Here is a 15,921-nt window from a genome sequence, read left to right as displayed (position 1 = left end):
TTTTCTAAGGGCTACTTTCCCAAGTTATGAGACTGGGTAAAGCTTCCAAAGTTGGGTAAAGCTTCCAAACTTCCTTTTGTTAACTACCAGATTCATGGCTTATCTGGGATCAGAGAGCTTCCTTGGTTGGAATCACAGGTTCCAGAAGACTGTCATTCCACTGCTATTTCCAATCCTCTGGGCACCAGATACATGGTTGGAGAGGAAGGAAATGGAAGCACTTGCAAGAAAATGTTTACATAAAAGAAATCCTGGAAGGAAAAGCAGGAACTAGGATGAGCATAGAAAGATGTGAATGAGCCCAAGACAATCTTCTCAGTTCCTGGAGTACATGTTACTGTGGCTCTCAAAAGTCCTGATCTTTTCAATGATCTTTGAGGCTAGGAGCAGTGTAATGACAGCAAGTAGGCCAATCCAAGTTTCTGGGAAGGGGCATGGACAGGGTACATCAAAGGCGCATATTTTAGCTGTGCTCTTTTTTAACCCTGACTACCCAATTTTTAAAAAATTCCTCAAATATCCACAATTCACAGGTTTGAGTTAAATTTCTTGATGGAGCAGAGATGGAAACAGAATAGTGAGAAAGAAAAAAATTACATGGAGAGGTGAGTAAGTAAAATATAGATACAAGAGCAAGGAAAAACAATCTTGGGACAGGAGAAATCTCCAAAGGCTGAGCAGAAAGATGTAGAACTAAGCTCCATCATGGTGGTCTCTCATAAATCAGACCTGAAGTCCTCCATGAAGTAAACCTACCAATTAGCACCCTTCACACTCTACTCTAAAAACTTATTCTTTTTAGACTTCTGGTTAGAGTAAGTCAGTGAAAATCTGCTTTAACCAGCTTTTTCTTCCTCCAAGCGTAGAGCAATGAAAGTGTTCCATGTAAAAAGGGCACCTGGAGCCAGGGTCTGTGTTAGGCTGGGTTGAGGCTGGGTTTGGAGACAGACTCTCTCTATAACAAGGAACAAGCAGAGGGATGGCGAGGAAAGAGGAGGAAAAGAAAACGGAAGGGGAACAGGCAAGAAACTATATAAAAACCACCTTTCACTCAAAAGGTTTTACAAACAAATTCTAAAAGACACGAGAAAGATGGCTTAGAAAAACTGCCAACAAAACAGTAATTAGTACATGAATTCACTTCCGATAACATTTTATAAAACAATCTGACAAAGACATTTGAAGAAGTATGTTTAGCATGTGCCAAAAGAAAAAAGATAATATCCACTAAAAATAACAAAATATTTAAAAATCAAAACAGGCAAAATGAACTAAAACCTGGTAGATACAGATATAAAAAATAATTAGAAATCCCAAAACAAATAATAATTGAAATGGGATAACTTCAGACTAGATACACTTTAAAATTGGTCAATTGGAATTAGGTCTAGAGAACTCACTGACAATGACGAACTCAGACCTGAAGAAATAAAGACTATGAAAATATAATTTAAAAAAACATGATCTGTAGATTGAAAAGCTCCAATACTCATCTAAGATGACTCTACAAGAAAAAATGGAATGGGCAGCCTTAAAGCTGTGGAAGAAATAATGGATGAGAATTTTCTAGAATAAACATCCACAAAAATAAATCTATACCTAGGTACAGGGTAGTGAAACAGAACATCAATAACAAAGACATGTTCTTTGTTGGAGAAAAGACAGATAACGAGTTAGCATGACAATAAACACATTTTCAGGAAAGCAAGGGGGAGAGTTTGCTGCCTATGGAGCCTCGTGAAACGTCAGGAGTATATACTTCAACAAGAAGAAAAATAAACCTAGAGGGAAGGAATAAGATACAAGAAACAATGAGTATAGAAATTAATCAAATATTTGACTGTTACAGCTGTTGACTAGGGTGAGGATAAAGGTTTTACAGATAGTTGTGTTTAAAAACAAAAAGTAGAAGTTAAACAAGCAAAAGAAATGTGGTTTAAGAACTGGAAATGAAGAACTAAAACTACCTTTATTTGTAGAAATCTGAAAAAGACAGAGTTACTGAGAGTTGAGTAATGCTGTCAGATGTAAGATCAACATTAAAAAATCAACTGCACTTCCACTCTACTAATAACCTACAGTGGGAAAAAAAAAATCCCATTCACAACAGCAAAAAAAAAAAAAAAAAAAAAAAAAAACCTGAAAGGTTTTCAAAGTTTTTAAAAATGTGTAAAACCTCTGAGAGGAAATTATTTACAAATGTATCTTAAAATTAAACAGTAGAGGGCCAAGAATCGTCAAAGTCAACTTTGAAGAAGAGATGAAGGAAACCTGTCTTATCAATAGTTAAGACTTTATAAAGCTGTAATAAAGATAGTACGCTACTGATGCAGAAACAGACAAATAAACGCACAGGACAGAGAGCCTAGAAACAGACATACATGTAGAAACTTGACATATGACAGAGGTGGTAATACGCTTAATTATTTCTGGGACAACCGGTTATCCATTTGGAGAAAATGTATTAAATCCCAACCTCATACCATATACAAAAATATATTCTTCGTGGATCAAAGATCCAAATGCAAAAAAACAAAACTTCAAAGATGTTGGCATGGATACGGAAAAACAGAAACTTTCACACACTGTTGGTGAATGGTGATGATGTAAATTTGTTTACATACTTGAAAGAACAATTAAGAAACATCTAATAAAGCCTCTTTAAGAGAAATTCACACCCATATGCACAAGGAGAATGTGTTTATTCTAACACGGTTTATAACAGTGAGACTGTAAATACCCCTAAATGGCCCTAGACAACAGAATCGGTATGTTTTATATTTATAAAGGATACTATTTAACAAATACATGAGAAGTATGTCAAGGTAATAAAATCTCAAAACAGAGCTCAATGAAATTAGCAAGCTGCAGAATGATCCCAACAACCCAGCCTTTAAAGTTAAAACTTGCAGAACAAATACTATATATACTTTATATATACATAAGTATACTATAAAAATACAAAAACACAAATGAGAACGAAAACATCAAGTTCATGATCATAATCTCCAGGGGAGGAGGAGAACGGTATTCGGGGATTATCAGCTGTGTCTGTCAGAATATTTTTTATGAAACAAATGAACAATGCCAAGATTTAACAAAGCCAGAGCATGGGTATATGAGTGTTCATTATACTATAGGCTTGTATATTTGAAATATTTAATTAGGAAAATAAAACCCCTTAAGCTTTTATCTTTTTAAGAGTGAATGTCTATCCAGGTGGCTCTGTCAAACCCTGTCCTCTTTTGCCCAGTGGGAGACAGCTGAGGGAGGACTGGCAGAAAGCTGAAGAAATCACATTTCTCTTTGCAGCAAAGACACTGCTTTCCAAGCCTTTAATCGCCTTCAAAGAAGGCAGCAGTGGTTCAGTGGCAGAATTCTCTCCTTCCAAGAGGGAGACCTGGGTTCAGCTTCTGGTCAGTGCAGCCCACACAGTGCAATGGAGGCCTGCATACTGTTACGATGCTCAACAGGTTTCAGGGGAGCTCCCAGACTAAGAGACTAGACTAAGAAAGAAAGGCCTGGTGACCTACTTAAGAAAACCCTATGGGTCACAATGGCCCAATCCCTTTGTGCATGGGGTCACCATGAGTTGGGGGCCGCCTAGGTGGCAACTAACAACAACAACCATCTTCATGAGTATTCTTGGGATCTCATACCAGTTGACGACAGTCAGGCACTTTGTCCTGAGTATAAAGTTGCAGGCAGGGGCTAACTCTGGGTAACTTCCAGGTCGCCATACACAAACCTTCGCAAATGCCTACTATGTACAGGAGTTTCTTGGATATCGTCTGGAATAAAACCGGCTGCTGGCTCTCTGCCCTTGAGATGATCCACTTGGCCTATCTAATAAGGACCTCAACCCTCTTCAGAGACTTTTCTGCAATCAACTCTAATTTCCACCTGTAAGAGCACACAGTATACATCATATATTTGGAATCAGTTAACCTCTCTCCATCCCTATTACAATCATCCTAGTCTATGTCATTACCACTTCTTGCCTGGAATCCTGTAACAGCCTCCTCTTGGTCTCCCTACTTGTTTGTGTCCAATCCAGTCTCCACAGAGCTGCAGTCAGAATGATCAATTATGCCACAAGCTTCTTAAACACAAACCTGGTATTACTCCCCTCTTTAAAACCCAGTTCAGGGTCTTCTTATTGGACTTAGGATAATGTAACATCTCTAAAAGAAGGGATCAGAAGATCTGGCCTCCTCTCACGTCTCTTTCTTGCTCATTGTACTCCAACCATCCAAAAAACCCAAAACCAAACTCAGTGCCGTCGAGTCGATTCTGACTCATAGCAACCCTATAGGACAGACTAGAACTGCCCCATAGAGTTCCAAGGAGCGCCTGGTGGTGGATTTGAACTGCTGACCCTTTGGTTAGCAGCCATAGTACTTAACCACTACGCCACCAGGGTTTCCTACTCCAACCATACTTTCCTTCTTTTAGTTCCTCACGACTACCAAGCTCCTTCTCACCTCACGGGCTTCAGATAGATTTGAGTATGGGTCTAGAACATAGACTCGCCCATTCCTTCCATGGGTAAATCCTACTCATCCTGTACATCTCATCTTAGATGTTACTTCCTCAGAGAGGCTGTTCCTGAACCCCAGAGGCCAGGCCAGGTCCCCTGGTTTATTTTCAAATGGTACCCTATACCTTCCTTCATAGCACTTGTAACAGCTGGTATCTGTAATTATGTGCAATGCCTGTAAATCTTGCTGAAGTAGTTATGTTCAAGATATTCCTCGGTTCAAAGCCTTCCAATGATTCTCCATCAAATGCAAAACATAGCTGTCATGGATTGAATTGTGTCCCTCCAAAATATCTGTCAACTTGGCCAGGCTATGATTCCCCATACTGTATGACTGTCTACCATTTTGTCATCTGATGTGATTTTCCTATGTGTTGTAAATCCTATCACTATGATGTAAGGAGATGGATCAGTGGCAGTTACACCGATGAGACCTACAACATTAGAGAGTGTCTTAAGCCAATCTCTTTTGAGATATAAAAGGGAAAGCTGAGCAGAGCGACACGGGGACCTCATACCACCAAGAAAGCAGTGCAAGGAGCATAGTGCATCTTTCAGACCTGACGTTTCTGCACTGAGATGCTCCCAGACCAAGGGAAGACTGATGACAAAGACCGTCCTCCAGAAATAACAGGGGAAGAAGGCCTTCTCCTGGAGCCGAAGCCCTGAATTAGGACTTCTAGCTTACTGGACTGTGAGAGAATAAACTTCTCTTTGTTAAAGCCATCCACTTGTGGTATTTCTGTTATAGGAGCACTAGATAACTAAGACAATGGTCTAGCCTCCTTAGCATGGCATTTAAGGCTGGCCTCAATTCGGCGGCAGGATGTCATAGGAATAAAATATTTTTATTTTATTTTTCAATTTGGCGGCAGGATGTCATAGGAAGGCATCCAGAAGCTGAAGATATGTAAGTTAGAGTCCAACCTATGCTATTTACTAACTATTGAATCTCGAGCAGGTTTTTTGGCCTCCCAGAGACTAAACTTCCTTATTAATAAAATGGTGACGTTAGAACATGTCTGGTATGGTTGTTAAGAGAATCAAATGTCAACTTATGTGAAAAAGTTTAACAGTAACACATGTATTATTTTGATAATTTTTATTGTAGTAAAATATGCACAACATAAAATTTACTATTATTGACATTTAGTACACTCACAATGTTGTGCAACCATCATTACGTGTTAAAATTTTTTGCATCTTTTTTCACACCCCCATACCTCAACCACATAAGACTCCTCAAATATATTCTGTGCTTTCCTTCCTCTCTGTCCATAATGAAATCCTCTCTGATTGGAATACTTCTTTTAACACCTCACTGTAACCTAATTTCCTTCATAAAGCTGTTTTTGATCTCTAACTGCTGGGAATTTTATTTTTATTTTTTGCTTTATTTATCAAAAGCATTTAATTTTTACCTTTCTTTTAATACAACTGAATTCTTACCTGATTTTCCCACAAGCCTACAAGCTCCCTGAGGGCTAAGACCATTGTTTATCCATTTGTGTATCCCCACAATTTTGTGCTATTTCAGAAGAGGAATGCAATGCATTTCTTAAAATGACTTGGACTTCTGCTCACCATAACGGTTCTCATTTTCTGATTCTATATTTACTCTAAACTATGAAAAGTGATGTTTTCCAACTGAATGGAAGAAAACATTTTTCATTAGAAGTAGTGATATATAGAAGAACACAGGGCTATAAGCTAGAAAATGTGCAGTTTAGTCTCAGCAAGTCACATAGTTTTTTGAGCTGTGGCTTTCCCATCTTATTAAAAACCAAAAAGCTCAAATCCGTTGCTGTTGAGTCGATTCCGACTCATAGCGACCCTATAGGATGGAGCAGAACTGCCCCATGGGGTTTCCAATGCTGTAATCTTCATGGAAGCAGACTGCCACATCTTTCTCCCGAGGAGCAGCTGGTAAATTCAAACCACTGATCTTTTTGGTTAGCAGCCGAACGTTCTAACCACTGCACCACCAGGGCTCCCTTTCACATCTTAACAGATATAAATAATCTGTGAATCAGGATTGAGAAAATCTTAGACATAATCACAGTCGAAGTCTACACAGATCTAAGTTCTTGCCTTTTGTAGGTTGCTATTCACCCTTCCATAGCATGTCTGAAGAAGGAAGTTCGTGGGACTCTCCAAAGCCAGGGAATGGCTAGCTGGCTAAGTAGAACGGACTGCCCTTCTAAAACAGTTCAATAACAACATTAATAGCAATAAATAGCAACACATGGGTATACAACATAGTTTATAATGTGCTTTTTCACACCATCCATGTGGTCTTGGTAAAATAGGTGGAACCTACCCAGATGAGACCTTGGGAAGCCAGAAGTACGTAGGACACTCTAGATTTCACAATTTCTTTTCTGATTCAGAGCAATTACATTCCTTTCCTCACAGCCAGGGAAGGAGAGGAAGAGGGAGAGAGCTTTAGAAGCCAGTATATGTTTACCACACTCTTGATCACATTCTGACCACTGGACAGTAAAGCAAGGAGGGCAGGGGCTGCATCTATCTTGTTTACCAACACAATTCCTAGAACCACACACACACTGTGCGTGGCATATATTACGCTTTCAGTAAATATCTTTGAATCAATAAATGAACAGTAAGATGACAGCATGATGTAAAAAATGAATACATCCTCGGGAACTCATAAAATATCTGCCCCTCCTTTTCATGTGAAGGGTTTTTAGTTTGTCAAAGTGAATTTAGATGGCGAGAGCATCACATTTCAACAAAAAGAGAGATTATCAGTCCCAGTAACTGGTGCAGCTCTCAGCTATCCCCTTACCTTGATCCGTGAACTGGGGTTCAGCATGATGTATTTAATGGAACCTTGGATATTCTCTGTCCAGGAGACCAGCCAAGTAACCTTGTTATCATGTCGGACCTCTTTCCACTTATGTCCTGGAGGAGGGGAAGGAACCTTGGCGTCTCTGTGGAAATATGACAGGAGGAGCAGTGAAATAAGAAGTGAGGAACAGTTTTGCCTTTCATGACTTGCTGAAAATACACTTCAAAGTTTCCTCCTCACCAGTCAATACCTAAAAAGCACTTGGAAACCTGTACCTGGCAGTATCACTATACCCCTAAGTGTCTCCTTCTCAAACAGTCCTCTGTTAATATGGGAAATATTACCAACTACAAGGAAGCCCTCCAACTCATTTCTAGCCCAAAGGATGATCTGTGTGCTCACTTGCTACAGTTGATGATTATATCCTCAGGCAAGATCCGTCTCTTCAGCATGCCCATCTTGGGGTGGTTGCCACGGCCACGGAAAAGCCCAGGAGGCTCTATCTTGAAGTTGGCAATTCTCTCTCTGTGGTTATCCATAACACAGAAGCCATATTCTTTCAATAATTTTTCATTCTCCTCTTTGATTTTCTGAAAAACAGGAAGTACTCAAAATGCATTCCAATTGCTGACCTACTGCTAACATATTTTATCTCTTGGGAGGAAGAAACAGGTCAAGGCAGAGAAAGTCTACAAATCACTAAGAGAAGCATTCAGATAAAGGAAAAATTCTAGCGGATTTTTTTTCAAATTTACATATAATAAAACTTCCCAAAGGATCTACCAGTAAAGAATGTACGCCTTTTGGTTGAGTAGTATCAAAATGGAGAAAGCAGAAAAGTCTCTGATAGGATCTCATAAAAGAACATCTCCATATTTTCAAGCTGGCTTCAGAAGCATTTAGTTGAACAGTATTTCACATGGGTTTTCAAGTCCAGATGAGCCTGTCACAGATTCTTTTCCAGGTATATAGGTATGTACACTGTACACTTTGTAATTCTTGCTCCAAAAAGGAAAAAATTAAAGGGTTTTGAGCCTCGTTACCCTCTGTTGACTCTTCATCCCTCTTACACTTGGTGATTCAATTTAACTAAGTCCTGCTGACTTGTGGGTGGAAAGAGTCAGAACTTGCTGGCAGCAGATGTCTTTGATGGGGCTCTGACAAAGTGATGCTTATAAAACCTCCCTATCTTTGGAATGGAGTCTCTGGATGGCATGAACAGTTAATGTGCTTAGCTGCTAACTGAAAGGTTTGATGTTAGAGTTCACCCAGAGGGGCCTTGAAAGAAAGGCCTGGCAATCTACTACCCCAAAATCAACCCATTAAAAACCCTGTGGGGATCACAGTTCTACTATGACACACAAGGGTTTGCTATGAGTCAGAACTGACTCGACCGCAAGTGGTTTCATCTTTGAGTCACGCTATTTCAAGAACAAAGCTCCAAGTGGTTTTCAAGTTGAAACACTCTCCCCAAAGTCAATGTACCAAATTTCAGTCATTTGGGATATTGGGGATAAGGCTAAACTGAGACTGAAAAGTCTGATACTTATTATTCCTACAGTAATTTATTAATTTTTAAACTAAGAATCAAATAGGTACTATCAAACAATGAGATACAAATACAAGGACCTAAATTATATAAACATGCAAGTCCTTTAAAATACTGAAACTATAGTGCTCTAAACTGTAAAGAATCCCTTAGTCCTTAACTTCTGAACCTGTTTAAGAAACTGAGTTTCTAGTCTGGATTCCTCTAGATCAAAAGTTAGCAAACTTGTTCTAGATAGAAAATATTTTAGGCTTGAGGGCAATTACTCAACTCTGGCACTGTCACATGAAAGCAGTCGTTAATAATAAGTAAACAAATGGGTGCGGCTGTGTTCCAATAAAACTTTATTTATAAGAACAGGTAGCCCATTTATAAGAATCTGCAGAGACAGACAAACTTTCCTTTGCTCAATCGGAGTTGAGGCTTTCTGTTAGGTATAATCTGATATAGACCCTGAGAGGAAAATTATCATGGGTGGAAGATGGAGATTGATGAGCATGGTAAATTCCAGAGTAAAACAGATCAAAGAACAAAGAGGTGCATGGCCAATATTATTTGATCTGTCTTAATCCTTAATACCCAGTAGCCACTGCAGGGCAGGGCTGCTCACCTTAAAGACTGTATTATTGGAATTACTAACTGGTCTTTAGATCAGTGGAGCGCCAGGGCTCTTATATTTAGCCATTAAACAAAGTGCTATTCACCGTTTTCACTCTAAGTAAAACCTCTAAAACTTAAACATTACTAGTCAGAGAATCCTAAATCTTTAATACAGAGTGATGTAAAATTACTAAACGTGCTATGTCCAAAAACCAAGAAGAGAATTAGATGAACTGATCACTACTCCAAAATCATCCAGACGTTTAAAAAAGTCTTAGATACCAGCTTTTCTTCTTTGCTCATCTGTTTTCGTGCTTCTGTCTGGGCTTTGAAATACTGGCTCATCTGAGCGAAATCACATTTGCTTAGGCTGGTGATAACATTCTTCTCTTCGTTAGTCATTTCCTAGTCAAAAGAAAAAGGGAAAATGGTACCACCACTGTGGAAAACAGTTTGGTCCCTCAAAAAAGTTGAACACAGAATTACCATATAACCCAGCAATCCCAATCCTAGGTATATACCCAGAAGACGTGAAGGCAGGAACACAAACAGAAACCTGTACACCAACGTTCACTGTAGCATTTTTCATAACAGCCAAAAGGTGGAGATAGCTACATAGATAAAGAAATGCTACTCAGCCAAAAAGAGAAATGAAGTTCTGATATATGCCACGACATGGATGAACCCTGAAGTCATCATGCGGAGCAAAATAAGTCAGGTGCAAAAGGACAAATAATGTATAATCTCACTAGCATAAAATAAGCAAATATGAAGAAACCAAAGATTATTAGTGGTTACACTGGGGGTGAGAGGGAGTGAGAAAGGAGGAGTTTTGCTTAGGGGGCAATGAATTTATGTTAATGATGGTGAAATGATTTGGAAAAGGACAGCAAGAATGGCTGCACAATGGGAAGACTGTAATCAATGTTACTGAATTAACTGTACATGTAGAAATTGTTGAGATGGCACATTTATTATGTATATTTCACTACGATAAGATTTTAGAAATTAAAAATTTTAAAAGAAGGGGAGTAAGATGGAAAGAAGGTAAATATACTAATAAGTTCCTATATTTCTTTGCAATTACAATGAAGCACCATTTCTTCAGACAAAGGTGTCTGGAGAAGTGTGTGAGTTTTGGAGAAAAAATTGTTACTTTGTTTTATTATAAAACACTTATCTAAGGTTTTAAATTATTCATCACTGAAAAAGATTCTTATACAGTTTCTTGGGCTCTTTGGTACACTGCCGCAAAGCCCCAGACATATGAGTACCCTGGTTTGAGAACTATGAATACATATCATTTAAGTAACGAGAAAAACATTCCCATACCCATTCTTGCTTACATTATCCTTGCTCTATTTACTTAATAAATCTTATTTTCAGAGCTAGTTCAGAAAGTAAACTTCACCTCAGCCTCCATCCACATTACCAAAATTGAGGGTGAGATTGTTCTGAAATCACCTGCGCAGCTATAATACATATGCTTTCAAGAGTAGAAACTGCCTAAAGCAAATGACCAAGAATCAAGAGGGAATGGGATGTCGGATTAACATCTCTTCCTGCAACAGAAGACAGACCTGCAGAGACAGAGAAACTTTGCTTTGCTCAATTAGAACTGAGGTTTTCTGTTTGGTATAATCTGACACAGCCCCTCCTATAGCCATATGAAGGAGTCCTGGTGGTGCAATGGTTAAGCACTTGGCCACTAACTGAAAGGTTGACAGTTTGAACCCACTAGCTGCTCCACAGGAGAAAAGACCTGGCAATCTGTTCCCATAAACCTTACCACCTAGGCAACCCTAAGGGGCACGGCTCTACTCTGTGCTATCAGGTCACTATGAGTCAAAAGCAACTCGATGGCACACAACAACAGCCATGAGAGCTGGGAGGAAAGAAATATAAGCATTCTTGTTGGCTAGAAATCCTATGTAATATAGCAAATGAAGAAACAAAAGATAAACAACTTTTAATACAACAAAATTCATAAAACCCAAATTTGTATATCAGAGTTTTTTTGTAACATTATAGTTTTATTACTTAGTACTCGATCATTTTGGCAAGGTGCTAGGATATTAATATATGCGCTATAATACCTTTCTCCAGTCTTTAAAGAAATTTTTCCTAAATATTTCCTTAGTAGTATATTCATGGTCGAGCATTTTTGCAAAGAACGTAGCTACTTCTTCTGCTTTGGGGCTCAGCTTCATGACTTTACCTAGAGGAAAAAGTGGTTCCAAAAAGTTAGGTGTAGTATTCAGATTTTAAGTATAAGTATTGAGCTCTGGAGATTTCTTCTTTAATAATGGTTTACCTTCCTAAGGTATTCAAAGGTCTGGTGACACATTGTAACAACAACAACCAGAACAACATACTGATTTATATCTACTTGTATAAATTCTCCTTTTCTTTAGCAGATATTTACCTGGGTCATTCTCTGAAGACTATGCCAGTAAATTGTTCCCAGGTGCCTGCTCAGGACAGGTATGACCTGGGGGAGGCCCAGCCACTCTTCCTTTTCCTTTCAGCAAACAAGTTCCTTTACACCTCTTCAATGGTTTTTAAAAATCAAATCCTCAGAGGGGCTCCTGCCAATGCTAAGCTAAGCAGCCTCTGTTCAAGAAGGGGAGGAAGGGATAGGGCAGGGAGTGGAAGAAAGGAATTGTGGGGAAAAAAAATAGGCATCTTTCTTCTTCAAAGTTAGTGGGTGGAATATGAATAAAAATATATATCCACAGCAGACAAGCCCAGAATTCCCATAGGAAATAGCCTAATTACTAAGATCTACCTCTAGAGCCCTGCTACTCAAAAAGTGTGGTTCACAGACTAGCAGCACAGCGCCATCACCTGGAAGCTTGTTAGAAATGCAGTATCTTGGGCCCCACCCCAGACCTACTGAATCAGAAACTGCATTTTAACAAGACCCTCAAGTAGCCTGGGTGCACCCTGAAGTTTGCCATGTGCCACTCTGGAACACAGGGGTTAGGAGGTTACCTCCTTCAGGGTAACGGTGCTCCTCCAGAACACAAGGGATGACTGGGGATCTTTGCGGTGTGCAGCCATTTAGGGCAGAGCTGTTTTAATGGAACCTTGAAATGTTAACGCAATAAAAACTACTAACTGGAAAAGAAAATCTGAATGGGGTCTAGGAGTTCTGCGTACCTTAACTAGTTAATAAAGCAATAAAGGAAAAGTCCTTGGGAGTTTAATCTACTTTTCAAATAGAATATTTTTAACAATACTCTTAGGGCCAATTTCCATTTTTTCCCTCCTTGAAAATCCAACTTTACAACATCATGTGGAATAAACCCATGCCATAATAATAATAGCATTTGGCTATACTCAAAACAAAATGAGATTAAATAATAATTCCATTGCTTTACTATAACCATTGCATCGGTATTAACAATTCACCAACGTTTTTCACATTCATTACAGAAAACTAAGAGCTACGGCTGCTAACCATGCACTCCTTAGAAACGGTATGGGGCAGTTCTACTCTGTCCTATAGAGTCGCTATGAGTCGGAATCTACTTGATGGCAACTTTTTTTTTTTAATAGTAAACTAAAGTGTAACCAGAATTAATTTCAAAACTCAGAAGATACCTCATCTCATGACGGTTGGTAAGTTATAACCCCTAATTGTGGGAATTCAGGGAAGTGTAGCACAAAATTCAAACTGTCCTGATAGACATAAAAAGCTTCCTTGGAAGCCATAACTTAAAAGCCCAACAGGTGGCGCAGCTTTCCCCCTCAACACCCCTAAGCTCCTGCCTTTGAAGGAGGCACTTTGGGTTGCTTTCAAGGTTTCCGCAGTTCTTCAGAACTCCTTCACTCAGGTCTGAACCAGAGGTGCCAATAAAATTGTTACATGCTTCCAAGATAAAGGAAAATATTACATCCCTAATTTAAAAAAAAAAAAGAGGCAAGAAATAATGTAAACTTCTCCTGGGTCTGTATGGTATAAGCTAAATAGTAACAGTTTTGGGGAGAAAAAAGAGGGGACTCTGGGCAATTTTTCTGAATGCTGCCCCAAGAAAGGGAGCAATTTTGACTCCTCCTGTTTGTTTCAGGTACAAAGCTGTTTTAGATGAGCTGTCAAAAGATGAAACAACAGCTTCCTGCAGCAAACTGGTGGGTGATTTAAAGGTTCCTGGCAACGATAACGCTTTGTGGAAAAGGCTGAGCTCCAGAAAGAGGAAACTGCTGAGTCAGAGCTAAAAACGGGACGTCCTCAGGAGTGGCAGAAATCCACTGTCTTAGACGTTCCATACCCCACCTTCCTTCCCTGGCAGGCTCTAAAGTAGTCTGAGAATTCTCTTCCCCAGGGAGTAAGCAGCACTTAAACACCATCAGTTTGAACTTTAATCAGTCAAATTTGACTTCTTGATGTACTACAGAGTTCACACTAAAAGGGAGTAAAGAAGACCCAGAGGGAAGACCAACTAAGAAAATGCTAGAGCCGGGATCTGGTACCCCTGTAATGAAGGACTGAGCAATGATGGAAAGGGACCGTGGCATTCAGTGATAACTGGTCCAGGCCTTGGCTTCTCATCTTGAAAAGTAAGAGGAGCCCCAAGACAAGGAATCCAGCTTTCCCTGAAATCATCTTGATCCTCGTAATTGTGCTTTCTAAAGCTCCTGGTGACCCTAGACAAGGGCGTCAAAATACCTGCACTTTTATGATTGTCCTCTTCAACGTTCTAGGCCCTTTCTCTTCATTGGAAGTTTTGGCTTTGAGTCGTATCTAAGAGTCACCAGGAATGACCTGCTGTGAGGGCTGACAGAACTCTGTCCTGTGCCATCTGGTCAACACAAGTCAAAATGTTTATCTGTTAACTAAGGCTGTGGGTTGCTGATAAACTGCAAATGCCAGGAGATCAGGGAACTGTCAGTGCTGTCCACTGCTGGGTCTTGGGTGTCTGAACACAGGCATATTCAATAAATACATAACTTTAAATAGTGAACTCCAGCTTGCCAAATTTAGCACATCCCTCACTTGCAGACCGAGCCCTTCAGTATAAACTACTTCTTAGACCTACAAGCATCTGTGGCCCTGACACCACTGCTGGTGGGCAAAAAGATGCAGCAGAGCTCTCTTAGGGATGACCACTGCTGCTTTTCAGCAGTTCTCCTACCCAGTACATCTCAAAGTTTGATTTAGCACACCACCTGGTTCAGAATCATCCAGTCCCACTTTGTAACTATTAAACCAGCCCAGACCCAATCTGGTGAACCTTAAGTACAAAGTTTTCAGGAACAATGCTCTAGCCATTTCTGGACAGGATGCTTGGAACAGGGAAATCAGCTGAGAATTACCATCTGCATACTGTTACATCACCAACAGGAGTGTCAAAGACCACTCTTAAATCCTTCACCCCCAGGATGGAAATACTGGTGACAACGGGCAATTCTGAGAGTTCAAAGACAACCAGGCAGAACATTTCTCAGACTTAACTGCTGAGATATCAAAAGCATAGTGTTGTGTTTAATAGAATGAGTGGTAGCCGGCTACTAGGTATACCTAGAGGTTGACGGGTGATTATTAATCCTCATCCAAGTACCAGTTCTATTTCTAGTGATAAGCAGCTTGTCAGCTTACTTTATACTGCTAAAAAAAAATACACCTCCATTCAAGTGAGGCTTTTCCAATTAACTCTCTTGCAAAAAAGTAGCTCCCCAGAAATAAAGTCCAGATGAAAGCGTTCCGCTTTTGGACCATATGCTGTGAGCCATGTAGAACCTTTTTTTGGACCATGTAGACAAGACACCAACGGGCCCTTTCTCACAGCACTTTTTCAGCACCAGATGGGCCTTTAAGAGTGAAGTAAACATCTGATGTCCCTTCCACAAAACCACACAATGACAATACAACAAAATGAAATAAGCAAAAAGGTTCATACAGCACAGGATTCTTCCTTTTCTTCTATCCCGAAATACAAGCCAATTCTTGTTTTGGCCAAGAGCCGGACAACCCTAGAACAACTTACCATCATAGTAAAACTTGACGTTCTCTGGAAGAGGCTCATATGGTGGAGCAAATACAGGGCCTTTATGCTCTAGGAATTTCCACTTGATGCCTTCAGGGTAACGCTCTTCTTCCCACCTTCAAAAGAAAAGGCACAACCTCATTTAGTGATCACCTTGCCTAATACTGAGATTACAACCTAATAAATGATAAAATAAATATCTGTTCAATTGACTCATGCTCTGGAATGACTATGGGCCCACATTCAAAGACCGGATCAAAATAACTGCCAAAGGTCAACCAGATGGTATCCTTTGCTTTAAAAAGTCAACTGTCACAAACAACATGGAATAATCAGGTGAATAGAAGGAAGCACATTTCAATGGTTCAGTTAAAAGATACTGGATAACCCAGCAATTCCAATCATAGGTATATACCCCAAAAACGTGAAA

At 39.6% G+C, this 15,921-nt stretch overlaps 1 protein-coding gene across 2 annotated transcripts in view; it reads right to left on the bottom strand.

The window, feature by feature from the left end:
• Positions 1-15,921, bottom strand: part of TOP1 (DNA topoisomerase I) — an 88,432-nt gene that overhangs the window by 14,762 nt on the left and 57,749 nt on the right. For both annotated transcript variants that reach the window (XM_064276084.1, XM_064276082.1), the window contains 5 exons: positions 15,492-15,607; positions 11,598-11,719; positions 9,784-9,906; positions 7,755-7,942; positions 7,350-7,494 (listed from right to left, as the gene is read on the bottom strand). In XM_064276084.1, coding sequence (XP_064132154.1) covers positions 7,350-7,494; positions 7,755-7,942; positions 9,784-9,906; positions 11,598-11,719; positions 15,492-15,607 — 694 coding nt within the window. The remainder of the gene's footprint in view (positions 1-7,349; positions 7,495-7,754; positions 7,943-9,783; positions 9,907-11,597; positions 11,720-15,491; positions 15,608-15,921) is intronic.

The sequence above is a fragment of the Loxodonta africana genome, chromosome 24, assembly GCF_030014295.1.
Source record: "Loxodonta africana isolate mLoxAfr1 chromosome 24, mLoxAfr1.hap2, whole genome shotgun sequence".
In the NCBI taxonomy this organism is placed as follows: domain Eukaryota; kingdom Metazoa; phylum Chordata; class Mammalia; order Proboscidea; family Elephantidae; genus Loxodonta; species Loxodonta africana.
This window is presented reverse-complemented; position numbering and strand designations above follow the sequence as displayed.